This window comes from Dipodomys spectabilis, unplaced genomic scaffold (genome assembly GCF_019054845.1).
Source record: "Dipodomys spectabilis isolate Male_0828 unplaced genomic scaffold, ASM1905484v1 ptg000118l, whole genome shotgun sequence".
Classification (NCBI taxonomy): Eukaryota; Metazoa; Chordata; class Mammalia; order Rodentia; family Heteromyidae; genus Dipodomys; species Dipodomys spectabilis.
The window spans coordinates 4332990-4348744 of NW_024870795.1; the positions used below are offsets into that span (position 1 = coordinate 4332990).

At 43.3% G+C, this 15755-nt stretch overlaps 1 protein-coding gene across 14 annotated transcripts in view; it reads left to right on the forward strand.

The window, feature by feature from the left end:
* Srrm1 (serine and arginine repetitive matrix 1) overlaps nucleotides 1-13409 on the forward strand; it is a 35810-nt gene extending 22401 nt beyond the window's left edge. For 5 of the 14 annotated variants that reach the window (XM_042688465.1, XM_042688467.1, XM_042688474.1 and 2 more), the window contains 9 exons: nucleotides 653-733; nucleotides 1640-1726; nucleotides 2811-2955; nucleotides 3352-3393; nucleotides 6661-6771; nucleotides 7657-8121; nucleotides 8814-9009; nucleotides 10439-10648; nucleotides 12213-13409. In XM_042688465.1, coding sequence (XP_042544399.1) covers nucleotides 653-733; nucleotides 1640-1726; nucleotides 2811-2955; nucleotides 3352-3393; nucleotides 6661-6771; nucleotides 7657-8121; nucleotides 8814-9009; nucleotides 10439-10648; nucleotides 12213-12317 — 1442 coding nt within the window. In that variant the 3' untranslated portion in view covers nucleotides 12318-13409. The remainder of the gene's footprint in view (nucleotides 1-652; nucleotides 734-1639; nucleotides 1727-2810; nucleotides 2956-3351; nucleotides 3394-6660; nucleotides 6772-7656; nucleotides 8122-8813; nucleotides 9010-10438; nucleotides 10649-12212) is intronic. The other 9 variants (XM_042688469.1, XM_042688472.1, XM_042688477.1 and 6 more) reach the window with 3 other exon arrangements.
* The last annotated feature ends 2346 nt before the right edge of the window (nucleotides 13410-15755 follow it).

Consider the following 15755-nt stretch of genomic DNA (forward strand, 5'->3'; position numbering starts at 1 on the left):
GTGGTGCTGAGGAATCAAACCCAGGGCCTCATGCAGAGTAAGCACTCTACCACTGAGCCACCTTCCCAACCCCAGTTTCAGTGTCTTTCTTGCCCAAGCTGGCTTTGAACTGCCTTCTTAAGATCTCAGCCTGCTGAATAGCTAGAGGCATTAGCTACCAGCTCCAGCTTTTATTGTTCTGTGTGTGAGCATGCATGCGCTGGTCTTGGGGTTTGAACTCGGGGCCTAAGCTTTTTTGCTCAAGGCTAGTGCTCTGCCACTTAAGCTACAGCTCCACTTCTGGCTTTTTTTTTTCTTTTTTGGTTTATTGGACATGAGTCTCACTGATTTACTTGCATAGCCTGGCCTCAAACCATAATCCTCAGATCTTAGCCTCCTGAGTAACTTGGATTACAGGCATGAGCCAAGGGTACCTGGCCATTTCTTTATTTGAACTGATAAGGGAAATAACTCTGGGCCTGGGCACTGTCCCTCAGCTCCTCAGCTCTAGGCAAGTGCTGTACCATTTGAGCCACAGCGCCACTTCCAGCTTATATGGTGCTGAGGAATGGAGCACAGGGCCTCACACATGCAAGGCAAGCACTCTACCACTGAGCTATCTTACTTGTATGATCCTTTTTATTGTGTCTAAGCAACTTTTTCTCTTTTTTAGTGACAAAACATAAAGGTACTGAAAAAAGAGAGTCGCCTTCACCAGCACCAAAGCCTAGAAAAGTAGAGTTATCTGAATCAGGTAAGTTTTTAATTGGAAGAAATAAGTACTGGGCTGGGAAGGTGGCTTAGTGATAGAGTGCTTGCCTCGCATGAAACAAGCCCAGAGTTCCATTCATCAGTACCATGTAAACAGAAAAGGCCAGAAGTGGTGCTATGGCTCAAATGGTAGAGTGCTAGCCTTGAGCAAAAAAAGCTCAAGGACAGTGCCCAGGCTCAGAGTTCAAGCCCCAGGACTGGCACAAAAAAAAAAAAAGTAGTAAAAAAAAAAAGTAGTACTATCTACTACTTCAGAAAGGGAATTTTCACTAGGCTTTTTGTTTGTGGTATTTTTTTGGTGGTTTCTTTGTTGTGGTCATTGAGGTTTATTTGATTGGTTGGTTGGTTATTTTTGGTGGTGGTACTGGGGCTTGAGCCTTGTATACTTGGCCTTTTTGTTCCAAGGGTGCCGCTCTACTACTTGAGCCACACTTCTACTTCTTGCATTTTGCTGGTTAATTGGAGATAAAAGTCACAGTTTCAATTTGTGTGTCTATACTAGCTTTAGTCCATGATTCTGAGATCAATGCCTGGCTTAAAAGTTTGTTTTGGGTACATTGAATAAATTATATCACTTGACCCAAACAGATAAAGGTTTAAGAGACTTTTTTACCTGTAATCCTAGCTATTCAGTAGGCTGAGATTTGAGAGGATCATGGTTCAGAAAAGTCTGAGACTCTTACCTCCAGTTAACCACCAAAAATCTGGGCATGGAGGTATAGCTCAAGTGGTAAAGTAATAACATTGAGCACAAAAGCTCAGGGACAGAACCCAGGCTTCAAATCCCAGAATTGGTACCAAAAAAAAAAAAGCTTTTCCTATTCATACATCTCAAACTACCTATAATGCATAACTAAAGAAACAATTTCTAAATGCATCCATCTTTCAGAAGAAGATAAAGGTGGCAAGATGACTGCAGCTGATTCTGTGCAGCAGCGGCGTCAATACAGACGACAGAACCAGCAGTCTTCATCTGGTATGAACACTGATTGTCTTCTGCTTGCATGTCTAAGTAAAAAGTACTGTACTTAGCCACTCATATGATGATGGACCCTCTGGAATCCCAGCACACAGGAGACTGAGTTAGGAAAATCTTGAATTTGATTCCAGTCTGTGCTGCATAGTATAGAAAGATCCTGTCTCAACAAAATAAGCCGAAATACCTTGAGAAATATCTGAGGGGGGGCCGGGGGTGTGGGGGGAGAAGGGATGATAAGGGGAAACAAAGAAGGAGGCAACAATGCTTGATAAGAAATGTACTCATGGGCTGGGAAGGTGGCTCAGGGTCCAGCGCTTGCCTTGCATGCCTGAGGCCCTGGGTTCGATTCCCAGCACCACATAAGCAAAAAGAAAAAAGCCGGAAGTGGCGCTATGGCTCAAGTGGTAGAGCGCTAGCCTTGAGCTGAAGAGCTGAGGGACAGTGCCCAGGCCCAGAGTTCAGGCCCCAAGACCAGACCAAAAAAAAAAAAAGAAAGAAAGAAATGTACTCATTATCTTATTCATGTAGTTGTAACCCTTCTGTATGATATTTTCACAATAAAAAAAATACAGAGGCAAAAAAATCTGAGTAGTGATTATACTAAAGAGAAATATTTATGTCTTTATGGAAATCAGTAAGCTGGGGTTTTAAGTATCTAGAAAGTCAGTCTAGCTCAGTGGTAGAGTATGTGCATGGCCTAGTTACTAATTCCTAACACTAGTTGGGGAAGATAAACAGTTCAGAAGACTAGAATAGTATGATTCATTAGTCCCTCTAGTCTTTCCCACCAGAGGGTTTTTTTGGTGGCATTCTATGCCTTGTATTTGCTACAAAGGTGCTCTACCACTTGAGCTATGCTTCTACTTCTGCTTTTTTTCTGGTTAATTGGAGATTGTGGACTTTTCTGTCTAGGTAGGCTTTGAGCCATGAGATCTTCTGAACTCAGCCTCCTATAAGCCACTAGTATCTGGGTTAAGAGGCCTGCTGTTATTTTGTTTACTATTTATTTAAGCTCTGGCTCTTCCTTTGAAGATGAGCAATCTACTGTTCCATTTATTTAACCATATATTTATTTGTGTAGACTCTGGATCTTCCTCCTCCTCAGAAGATGAGCGACCCAAGAGATCCCATGTGAAGAATGGTGAGGTAGGCAGGCGGCGGAGACATTCCCCTTCCCGGAGTGCTTCTCCATCTCCAAGAAAGCATCAGAAAGAGACTTCCCCTCGGTAACAACCTTTAGTAGTCTTTATTGGTGTTCTGTAGTTATGAAACTTCATGACTTAAGGGTGGGCTGTGGAGATATTTTAGAATTTACATAATTTTATCTCAAGGGCTGGAAAAGTGGTTGGATTTGGCTTGGTGTGTATATGTGTGGGTGTGGGTGTGATTTCATGGTTGGTATTTTCTTAATATCTAGTATGAACTAAATGAGTTCTCACTATTGAGCCACTATGTCATATATGTGTATGATAAAAGTAAAGCAGCTAACTCACAACTTTAACTCCTGAATATCTTTGAAAACTTTAAAAAAAAATCTCCTTTAGTGGGATATAAAACTCCCATCAAAGTAAATAATTTAGTGAATGGAATTGTTGACATTTGTTTTTCTCTGATGCTGTCAGGATGCAGATGGGAAAGCGATGGCAATCGCCAGTGACTAAAAGGTTGGTTAGACTCTGCTTTGTAATTTAGGCCTATATATCAAAAGTTAAGTCATATCATTTCCTGTTTGGGTGGCCCATATCACATTCTTAAAATGTGTACATACTGATTGTGATTATGGAGAAACTTTAAGATTGGGGGGGAGGTTTTGTTGTTGTTTTTTTCATCTTCATCTTTGTTAGCACAAATTATATATACTAAGGGACTTCATTATAATACTTATATACACATAATGTACTTGGGTCAAATTCACCCCTAATTGTTTTTAGCATGTCAGATTAATGTAGGGAGAATTGTATGTGAAACTTACTTTAGAGTATTCATTACAGTTTGTCTGTAATAATTTACCTTAGGACAATGTGTAGGTGTGTCATGAGATGAGAATTATAGCTCTTAGGGTCAGGTGGGGAGGTAGTTCGTTGTGACTTTTAGAGAAAGCAAGAAAAACAAGGATAACATTTAAAATACTGAAACAAATAGGTTTTGACTCTGTTCCATCTTTTTGGGGGGAGGAGAGGGTCGGTCGTGGAGCCTGAACTCTGGGCCTGGGCACTGTTCCTCAGCTCTTCAGCTCAAGGCTAGCTCTCTACCACTTGAGCCACAGCGCCATTTCTGGCTTTTTTCTTTTTGCTTATGTGGTGCTGAGGAATCGAACCCAGGGCCTCATGCATGCATGGCAAGCGCTCTACCACTGAGCCACCTTCCCAGCCCTCTGTTCCATCTTTTACAGGTTTGAACACTTTGATAATCAGGATCTATATGGTCATAAAACCATTTAGAGCCAAATCATATGTGGAAATATATATCTGTGAATAGGTCTGATCAGAATTTGGTAAAGTGAACTTTGTAGGGTCACAGAATGACAAAGTAGCCTGGTCAGACATTCTATAGTCCATCTTAACCAGTATTCTGCTAAGTGTTTTCTTAGGGAAGGCTTTTCAGAGCCAACCAAAATGTTGGTGATTGATTGGAGTATTTATATTTTTTTGGTTTTTTTTTGTGTTTTTTTTTTTTGCCGGTCATGGGGCCTGAACTCTGGGCCTGAGCGCTGTCCCTCAGCTCTTCAGCTCAAAGCTAGCGCTCTACCACTGGAGCCACAGCGCCACTTCTGGCTTTTTCTGTTTATGTGGTGCTGAGGAATCGAACCCAGGACCTCATGCTTGCAAGGCATGCACTCTACCACTGAGCTACCTTCCCAGCCCATACAATGTAGATTGGTTTTGATTATAAGAAACAGACACCTAAAAAGATATATTCATGATTTTCTCAGCTATAATGATTTCTGCCTTCTGTGATATTGCTAGCATAAGAACTAAAACTTCTTCAGAATTATGTTAGTAGTATACTTTCCTCTTCAATTTCTGTCCCTGTTACAGAACTATCTGTTCTAGAAAGATTCCTCACAATAATGAAGTCAAAACCAGTTTCTTTCGAAACCTGCACTGTGTTTTTTGTTCTCATTTAAAAGTACTATATAGGGCTGGGAAGGTGGCTCCGTGGTAGAGTGCTTGCCTTGCATGCATGAGGTCCTGGGTTCGATTCCTCAGCACCACATAAGCAGAAAAAAACAAGTGGCACTGTGGCTCAAGTGGTAGAGTGCTAGCCTTGAGCTAAAGAGCTGAGGGACAGTGCCCAGGCTAGAGTTCAGGCCCCAAAATCAAAGTACTATACATTGTATTTGTACCTCAAGCTTAATGCTGTTAGAAATTGACATTGAGGGGCTGGGAAGGTGGCTCAGTGGTAGAGTGCTTACCTTGCATACATGAGGCCCTGGGTTCGATTCCTCTGCATGACATAAGCAGAAAAAGCTGGAAGTGGTGCTGTGGCTCAAGTGGTAGAGCACTAGCCTTGAGCTGAAGAGCTGAGGGACAGTGCCCAGGCCCAGAGTTCAGGCCCCACAACTGGCAAAAGAAAAAAGAAAGAAATTGGCATTGAGTCAGGCACTGGTGGCTCACACCTGTAATCCTAACTACTCAGGAGGCTGAGCTCTGATGATTGCGGTTCAAAGCCAGCCCCAGCCTGGGCCGGAAAATCCATGAGACTCTTATCTCCAATTTAAATCACCAGAAAACCAGAAGTGGCACTGTGGCTCAAGTTGTAGAGCACTAGCTTTGAGCTGAAGAGCTCAGAGACAGTGCCCAGGCCCAGAGTTCAAGCCCCTGACCGACCACAAAAAAAGAAAAAAATTGGCATTGAATGTTTATAGTTTAGAGATAGAAAAAAAATTTACAATTGTTTCAGTATCTTTTTTCATCAGTTATATATCTAGTATAAGGCTACTATTAGTCTCCTGGCAGGTTCTCATTCTTAGGTGGCCAATGTCTGTTGGTCAAGCATTTGATGGAGCTCAGAATAGACTTAGGTGATTGCAAATATATTTTTACCTTACTGCCCTCAGAGTAGCTTTCATGCCCAGACAACCTTGGACACTTGTTCTTATGATAGTGATTCTGGTGTGTGGCTCAACTAAAAAAATGCTGTGAGACATATTTGAAACTTTTCCCCCCCCAGTCCTGGAGCTTCAACTCAGGGCCTGGCCACTGTCCCTGAGCTACTTTTGCTCAAGGCTAGAACTCTACCACTTGAGCAATAGCACCACTTCCAGCTTTTTCTGTTTATGTGGTACTGAGGAATTAAACCCAGGGCTTCATGCATGCTAGGCAAACACTCTGTCACTAAGCCACATTCCAAGCCATATATTTTGAAACACTAATGTGTCAAGAATGTTTTGTATCATGACCCAAAAATATGATCGTATGTTGGAGGCAGCTTTCACAAAACAATTGTTTACCTGTGCCATAGGTAAACAATTTAAATTTTTTTGCCAGTCCTGGGACTTGAACTCAGAGCCTGGGCACTAACCCCTGAGCCTCTTTGTGCTCAAGGCTAGTACTTTACCACTTGAACCACAGTGCCTTTTCAAGTATTTTCCGAGTAGTTTCTTGGAGATGAGTCTCTCTCATAGACTTTTCTGCCTGGACAGGCTTTGAAACACAATCCTTAGATCTCAAGTCTCCTGAGTAGCTAGGATTATAGGTGCCCGACTTCGTAACCTTTTTTTTTTTTTTTAACTTTAAATGTTGGCTTCTACCTGGGATCTTGAACTATAGTTTGAAAAATACTGCTTCAAAACATGTAATCATTACATGTATTACGTTACAAGTAATATAACCATTGCTTCTACTTGAGTTAATAACTGAAAGTATGTCATTTAGAGCATTTAATTATGAATACCACTGACCAGAAACAATTGTAATTCTTTGGTTTAGTGGTAGACGAAGGAGAAGTCCCTCCCCACCACCCACCAGAAGGCGACGTTCTCCTTCTCCTGCCCCTCCTCCGCGGCGGCGCAGGTCTCCCACACCACCACCACGTCGAAGGTACTGTCGGATCTTGGAGTATCTGGCTCTGGGTCTTTATCATAGAACTCAGAGTAGTATTGCTGCTCCAGTCATAGAAGACCATATATTGTATGGGTCCACATATGTGAGAAGCCTTGAATACACATCAGTCAAGTAAGCCAGGTGTGATACATGCCTATAATCCCAGCACTTGGAAGGATGAAGCGGGATAATCACAAATTTAAAGCCAGCTTGGGCTTTAGGAGCCCCCGTCTCTCCCCCCCCCCCAAAAAAAAAAATGGCTTATAAAACCCAATTCTGACTAGGAATTTAAACTCAGAATAAAAGAACCAAGGACACATTATAAGTTGGTCCTAAGTGTTTTATTCAGGTTTAATTCCTAAGAAACGCATTAGGATTTTGTAGGAGTTACGCATTCAGAGGATTACAAGATTGTACTTTCACTGAGAAATGGACTTTTGAAGAGAGGACGCGATAGTCAATTTGAGGGAGATAGAATATAGGGGTGTGGTTTCAAGTTAATGCAGTAAATGCTCGATTGTTCAGTCCACATAACAATTAAGAAAGAACAGAAAAAGAGAGCTCTTTAAACCAAAGACTTCTTGAGTTGGTAATTGTCCATAGAGCCCTGTCTGTGATGTAGTTAAATTGTCCTGACAATAACTAATGTTCATAGTTGGCACTAAGCAACATTGAAAGCAACTATGAAACATTACATTGATTCACTGTATAGTGTTACATGTCTTTGACAAACTTGCATTCTTCTAAAAATCGCAGGTTTTTCCATTAAACAGCATATCTGCTCCAAATATATTCCCTTTGGACAACGCTAACTGTAAGATAGTTGATACTGGTGATTTGTTCTGGTAGGCCTTCCAGCTTAATGATGTGTCCTTTTCCTAGGACACCTTCACCACCACCACGTCGGCGCTCGCCTTCCCCAAGAAGATACTCTCCTCCAATACAGAGACGATACTCTCCTTCTCCACCTCCCAAGAGAAGGACGGCCTCTCCCCCACCCCCTCCCAAACGAAGGCCATCACCGTCTCCACCACCAAAGCGCCGGGTCTCCCATTCTCCACCTCCCAAACAGAGAAGCCCCCCAGCCACCAAGAGACGGTCACCTTCTTTATCTTCAAAGCATAGGAAAGGGCCCTCTCCAAGCCGCCCTGCCCGGGAAGCCCGGTCACCACAGCCAAACAAACGGCATTCGCCCTCACCGCGGCCTCGAGCTCCCCACACCTCCTCAAGTCCTCCCCCCGTTCGAAGAGGACCTTCTGCATCACCCCAAAGAAGACAGTCCCCATCTCCAAGTACTAGGCCTATTAGGAGAGTCTCCAGAACTCCAGAACCGAAAAAGCCAAAAAAGTAAAAATACTTTAACTTTGTAGTTAGGAATACTTAGTTGCCTAGTTACAGAAAGGAATAAGTTTTGAATGCAAATTATCAGTCCCATTCACAAACCTTTTCCATTTTTAGGATAGTTCCTTATGACATTCATACCATAGAATTTTACTTGATTCTTGGGTAGGGTTTTTGAGAACCATGCTTCCAAAACAAGTGATTCAGAGAGTATTTCTCAGTGTGCATTCAAGATTGATAAGGGCACCCTGTGGCTCACGCCTATAATCTAGCTGCTCAGAAGGTTGCGATCTGAGGATTGCAGTTCAAAGCCAGCCTGGGCAGAAAAGTCCCTATGAGACTTATCTCCAGTTAACCACTCAAAAACTGGAAGTGGTGCTGTGGCTCAAATGGTAGACTGTTAGCCTTGAATACAAAGAGGCTCAGGAACAACACCTGGTCCCTGAGTTCAAGCAACACACACACACAAAAAAAAGTGATAAAAAGCACTCTTGCATAAGATGTGAGGAACTGGAATTACTGGTTTCATACAGGAAGCGCATTAACAGAATCAATAGAGGATTGTGGAGTTTAAGCTACCCTGTAGGAGACTTAAGTGATAGAAATGAAGTTTGTGACCTCTTGGATGTTGTGATAATTTTCTAACTGTTTTGTTTTTGTTCTCTTCGCGCCCCCCCCCCCCCCCCTTCCCCTTTCAGGGCTGCCTCACCTAGCCCACAGTCTGTAAGAAGGGTCTCATCTTCCCGATCTGTTTCTGGATCTCCTGAGCCAGCAGCTAAAAAGCCTCCGGCACCTCCGTCCCCTATCCAGTCTCAATCACCTTCTACAAACTGGTCACCAGCAGTACCAGTCAAAAAGGCTAAAAGCCCAACACCAAGCCCCTCACCGGCCAGAGTATGTGTCTATCTAGTTTGGGAAATCCTTTATAAATTGTATGCGGTTCCTTTGTTGTTACTGGATTTGCTTTATTGTTGTTGGATTGTTTTGTGCTTACTGAGGCTTGAGGTCAAGGGCTGGGATACTGTGCCTTAGCATTTTCACTCAGGGATAGCGCTCTGCAGTCACTTGAGCTACAGCTCTTCCGCTGGTTTTGCTCTTTAGTTGGAAAGAAAAGTCTCACAGATTTTTTCTGCCAGGGCTGGCTTAGAATTGGATTTCTCATATCTCAGCCTCCTCCTAAGTAGCTAGGATTACTGTGTGAGCTACCAATGCCCTGGTTATGCATAGTTAATTTGCATTGGAGAAAATATCAGTGATCAAAACCCTAGATCTCAACTAGTCTTCATCTATTGTAAGTCATAAAATTCAGAATTTGGACACATTTCTATATTGTATAAAATCAGTACTTAGCGCCAGGCGCTGGTTGCTCATGCCTGTAATCCTAGTTACTCAGGAGGCTGAGATCTGACGATCGAGGTTCAAAGCAAGCCCGGGCAGGAAAATCCGTGAGACTCTGATCTCCAGTAAACCACCAGAAAACTGGAAGTGGCACTGTGGCTCAAGTGGTAGAGTGCTAGCTTGAGCTGAAGAGCTGAGGGACAGTGCTCAGGCCCAGAGTTCAAGCCCCATGACCAACCAAAACTAAATAAATAAATAAATAAAATCAGTACTTAGAGTTTCACTGAATTTTGCTAGTTATTTGGTTAGCAATTTGAAATTTTACTATTATAGATTATGCCAGCAAAAAGCTGGAAGTGGCCAGGTGCCAGTGGCTCACACCTGTAATCCTGCCTACTTAGGAGGCAGGATGCTGAAATAATGAAGATCACAGTTCAATCCAACCTGGTCAGGAAAGCTAGGGACTAGTCCAGGTCCTGAGTTCATGCTCTAGAATTGGCAAAAAAAAAGAGTATAGGTTAGATTCAGAAAAAGACAGCAGAGCCTGTCTTTTGCATAAATTAATTATACAAATGGTCCCAGACTTGGTTCCACTTACTGTTATTTTTATATTAAATATATATATGTATTAAATATATATGTGTGTGTATATATATATATATATATTTTTTTTTTTTTTTAAGACAAGTCCTAGGGCTTGAACTCAGGGCCTGGGCGCTGTCCCTGAACTCTTCTGCTCAAGGCTAGCACTCTATCACTTGAGCCACAGCGCCACTTCTGGCTTTTTCTGTTTATGTGGTGGTGAGAAATTGAACCCAGGGCCACATGCATGCAAGGCAAGCGCTCTACCACTGAGCTGCCTTTCCAGCCCCTGTTAGAATTTTTGTGGGAGGTATTACGTCTTTGCTTAGTTGTGAGAATTAAAATATTTAGGCACTTTTGGTCAGATTAGTTACAGTACTGTGAATTTTTTCTGTTATTTTAGAATTCAGACCAAGAAGGAGGTGGAAAGAAAAAGAAGAAAAAGAAGGACAAGAAACACAAAAAGGATAAGAAACACAAGAAGCACAAAAAGCACAAGAAGGAAAAGGCTGTGGCTACAGCGGCTGCCGCTCCTATGGCCCCTGCAGCCGTTGTTGCAGCCACTACCACTTCAGCACAGGAAGAACCTGAGGCAGTGCCAGAGCCTAAGAAGGTAAATGTGGGCTCCCACCTCCTGCCCAGGCTCTATAGGTAGTGGGATCTGGGATCAAATGTCGTTCCACTTAACTTCTAGCAAGTTGCTGTGCTCTCATTTATTAGCCATAAGCCTCTGATCCGTTTCTCAGTAAGTTGTCACAATAAGCATTTGCTAGTACCACAGTTTCCTAAAGGCTTACTGTAGGTTTGGTTTGGTTTTGGGTTTTTCCCTTTGGTCATGAGGCTTGAACTCTGGGCCTGTGTGCTGTCCCTCGCTCTACCACTTGAGCCACAGCACTGCTTCCAGCTTTTTCTATCTATGTGGTGCTGAGGAATTGAATCCAGGGCCTCATACATGCGAGGCAACACTCTGCCTTACCAGCCCTGTAGTTTTTATTTATTTGTTTTATTTTGTTAAAGAATTTTTGAGCCAGGCGCTGGTGGCTCACACATGTAATCCTAGCTACTCAGGAGGCTAAGATCTGAGGATCACGGTTCAAAGCCAGCCGGGGGAGAAAAGTCTGTGAGACTCTTATCTCCAATAAACCACCAGAAAACTGGAAGTGGCACTGTGGTTCAAGTGGTAGAGTGCTAGCCTTTAGCTGAGGGACAGCACCCAGGCCCAGAGTTCCAGCCCCACAACTGACAAAAACAAAAATTTTTGAGCCAGGAGCCAATGGCCCATATGTATAATCCTAGCTATTCAGAAGGCTGAGATATGGAGTTGTTGGATTTTTTTCTCGTTGTTGTTAGTAATGGGGCTTGAACTCTGGGCTTCGGCACTGTCCCTGCGTTCTTCAGCTCAAGGCAAGTGCTCTACTGCTTGAGCCACAGCACCACTTTTGGTTTTCTAGTGGTCTCAAGGACTTTACTGCCCAGGCTGGCTTTGAACCGTGATCCTCAGATCTCAGCCTCCTGAATAGCTAGGATTACAGGTGTGAGGCACGTGCGCCAGGCTGGGTAGAGGTTCTAAACCAGCCCAGGCAGGAAGTGAACTAGCAAAAAAGCCTGAGGTGGAACTCAGGCTCAAGTAGTAGAGTGCTAATCTTGAGCACAAAAGTTCAGGGGGGTAGTGCCAGGTTCAGAGTTAAAGCCCAAGGATTGTGCATGCATTTATGTGTGTGCATGCACGCACACACATACTCCCTCCCTCCCTCCTTTTTGGGTAAAGGTTCAGGGATAGAACTCCCAGGGCCTTAAGGGTTGATAGCTGCCATACACTCTGCCATTGGGTTGTACCTCAGTTCCTCTTTATAGAGGAACTACAGTGCAGCCTTCACTGTAATTTGATTCTGTTCTCTAATATACTCAACACATGGGGCTTGGAAGGTGGCTCAGTGGTAGAGTGCTTGCCTTGCATGCATGAGGTCCTGGGTTTGATTCCTCAGCACCATGTAAGCAGAAAAAGCTGGAAGTGGCTCTGTGGCTCAAGTGGTAGAGCACTTGCCTTGAGCTGAAGAGCTGAGGGACAGCACCCAGGCTCAGAGTTAGGCCCCATGACCAGCAATATATATATACACTTAACACCTCCCACTGTGTCTCAGGACCTAACAATATAGTAACACTTCTGGGTTTTTCAGGAGACAGAGAGTGAAGCTGAAGACAACCTTGATGACTTGGAAAAGCACCTGCGGGAAAAGGCCCTGAGATCCATGCGCAAGGCTCAAGTGTCCCCACAGTCTTAGGTGGAAATGTTTGTTATGATGTAAATTTTATTTGGTTTGTACTCAATTCAATTTCAAAATTGCTAAAATGTGTTTGAGCTTTAGACTATAACATTTGTTGTAATAATTGCTAGGTTGAAGTTCACCATGTAAAAAAAGGGCATGGATTTACATTGCAAAGGTGTCCACAGTGTATTCGTGACATTCTTACATTGAGAGCTGACATAATTCATTTACAGTGAAATATTTTTAAGCCAAAAAAAAAATAATCTCCTTTTCAAAAAAGGGGGTTTAAATATTGTTGGCATTCTTCTGGTTCCTTTAAATGCCCCTGGTTATTCCAGAGGGTATTTTTTTTTGTCTCCCTCCTTTCTTTTTAGTCCTTTACTTTTTCTTGGATCTTAACACCCATGTAAGTTATGCTTCCAACCGTACATGGTTTGAAAGCTTGCCCAGAGATACGACCACTGTTGAACTACCACAAAAGTATAAATGAGTGTTTCAATGCCACAACCTTTCCTGTTGCCTGTGGAGTCTCTGCTGAAAAGAATCAAGATTTGAGCTCTAGAATAAGACAAATGCGAGCATGTTGTTTGCCAGGACACTGTGGGGTTATATTGATGTGTAACAAGTTGATTCAGAACACTGGAATTTCATTCTATTCTGTTCTGATTGATTTTTTTTTCTTTTGTAAAGGCAATTAACTAGTCCCAGAAAGGATCCTTCAGTTATATAAAATTTTGTTTCATGGATGTCATGGCTCCATTCATATTTTTGTCTTGTTCTTCCAATTTGGTATATACAACTTTTTTCAGAACTCTTGTATTTGGAAAGTTGGAAGGGCCCAAACTTTGAAATAGTGTCTTGGTTTCACTGTTTTTTCTTTTTTGTTTGTTTTTGTTTGTCTTTTTTTTTTAACTAAAGCTATATAAAGCTTGTGGATTAAACAGAATAAATTTCTAAATTTAAAATTGTTTGCCACTCACTTTTACTTGTTTCAGTACTTAAGGAAAACTGTCTTTCTTAGAAATCTTAGAGGGTCTATATATTTTTATTTATCTTTTTGGTTCAGTGGAAGTTGAGTTGTACAGGGGAAATAAAAGGTGATAAAACAGGCTTACCATCTTATTTAATCATTGCTCTGATGATTCCTTCAGAGAGAAAGTGCAGATGTGGTGGTAGTGGGAACACATGGCAGCAGAACACTGGGGGCAAGTGGAGCCTGGCACATTGGGGCATCCTCCTCAGGCCTGGCTTAACATTGTGCATTTAAGAATTAGTGACGCTTAGCATTTGTTTGTTGTTTGGGCAAAGGTACATAGACAATCCTAAAACCCAGAACTCAGTTTTCAGTATGAGTTTTGATACATATAAGAAGAAATGTGGGGCCTGCTACTGGTGGCTTAAGCCTATAATCTTGGCCACTCAGGAGGCTGAGAGCTGAGGATTGTAGCAAAGCCAAGGTAGGAAAGGCCATGAAACTCTTATCTCCAATTAACCACCAGAAAACGGAAAGTGGCTCAAGTGGTAGAGCTCTAGCTTTGAGCTGAAGAGCTCAGGGACAGTACCCAGATCCAGAGTTCAAGCCCCAAGACTAACAACAACAAAAAAATGTGGGGACAGGGTGGGTGGGAAGGGATGCTGGGACTGGGAATGTGGCTTTGTGGTAGAGTGCTTACCTAGCATGTGTGAAGCCCTGGGTTCTGTTCCTCAGTACCACATAAACAGAAAAGGCCAGAAGTAGTGCTGTGGCTTGAGGGGTAGAAAAGCTCAGGGACAGTGCCCAGACCCTGAGTTCAAGCCCCAGGACTGGCAAAAAAAAAAAGCTGGGAGTGTGGCTTAGTGGTAGAGTGCTTGCCTTGCATGCATTGAAGCCATGGGTTCCATTCCTCAGAACCACATACACAGAAAAGGCTGGAAGTGGTGCTGTGGCTCAAGTAGTAAGAGCCTTGAGCAAAAGCAGCTCAGGGAGCTGGGGACTGGTGGCTCATTCCTGTAATCCTAGCTACTAAGAAGGCTGAGATCCCAAGCAGGAAAGTCCATAAGACTCTTCAATAAACCACCAGAAAACAGGAAATGGGGCTCTGGCTCAAGTGGTAGAGTGCTAGCCTTGAGCTGAAGAGCTGAGGGACAGCGCCCAAGCCCAGAGTTCAAGCCCCAGGACTGGAAAAAAAAAAAAGGCATCAATGTCTGGAGTGTTTGATCTGTCTAGCCATTTCTTAGCCCTGCTATTCACAAGCCTCCATTCTTCCTCTTTTTGTCATTGCAGAGAGTAGTAGCCTTCATTTTTCCATGTTGGACAATGAATTCTCAGTCATTTAGGTGAAGTAGTCATGGCTTGGTGGTGTACCTGTGGTGAATCATTCATGGATTCGTGTTACCCTTGGGTTTCCAGGAAACAGCACTGGCTCCCCTATCCTGGCTCACTAGCTGTCTTTGGTCTCTAGTGGGGTCTTTGAAATTTGGCTTAGTTTGTCTTTTATCATTGCTGGCCTTCCCTGTACTATTAGTCCTTTGTTTTGAGAGTGCTCTCCATTAGATGTTGCCTGAGTCAGCAACCCAGGTGCAGTCCAGGCTTATGGGTAGTTTTTTCACAAAACCCCAGTGGTGGGACCAGTGAACCCCAGGGTAAAAGTGGAATGGCTCAGGCATCATATTTCCAGGCCAAGCAATGGGAGGGAAGAGAGGAATGGAAAGAACAGACACGGCATCAGAGAGGCCCTGGCAGAGAAACTTGTAATGAAGTTCCTTACACTCATCCTCCAAAGTCCTGGACTTCAATTATTGAATTCCTAAAACAACAATCTAGTGGCTGCTGAGCCATGCTGGCTGTGGGGCTAGAAGGGTAGGCTTTCATAACATCATCTCTCTTCCCTCTGCTCCAGACAGGCTGTCTTCCTGAAGGCCGATGAGGTTGAGCTGTCAGCCTTTGAACCTTGCCTTCTGTCCCCCTCCTTGGGAGGTATTTGTCCGACACCTCCCTAATTCCATCTCCTTTGTTCTCACAAATCAGCAGTTACTACTGCCTACAGTTAATCTTTGCGCCTCAGGAGTTTGGGCTTATTCACAGCTGGGTCCCAACTGGTCCCTATCAGAGGCACTGGTATTCACTAAAAGAGTGAGTAAATGGATTAAATTGTTTGTCATTGTCTTGGTACTTAACCAGCTGCTGCTAGTGTGAGATGAAGCCAATGAGAAGAGATGGTTGTTGTCTCCTGGTAGTGTTTGCCCACTGGGGACAGGTGTGCAAGCAAATGGTAGAGTGGCCAACCGGAGACAGTCTGGTAAACCAGAATTTCTTTCTACATCTACTGTGTGGCCTCAGGCAAGTTACTTGGCCTTCAGAAGTGCTGGGAGTGAAGTTGGAAACTTCCTCTGGATTTTGAGAATTCCCCTCAGCCCTTCTCCCACTATTCTTGGAGTTTGAATTCAAGGCCTAGGCCCTGATCCTGAGCTCTT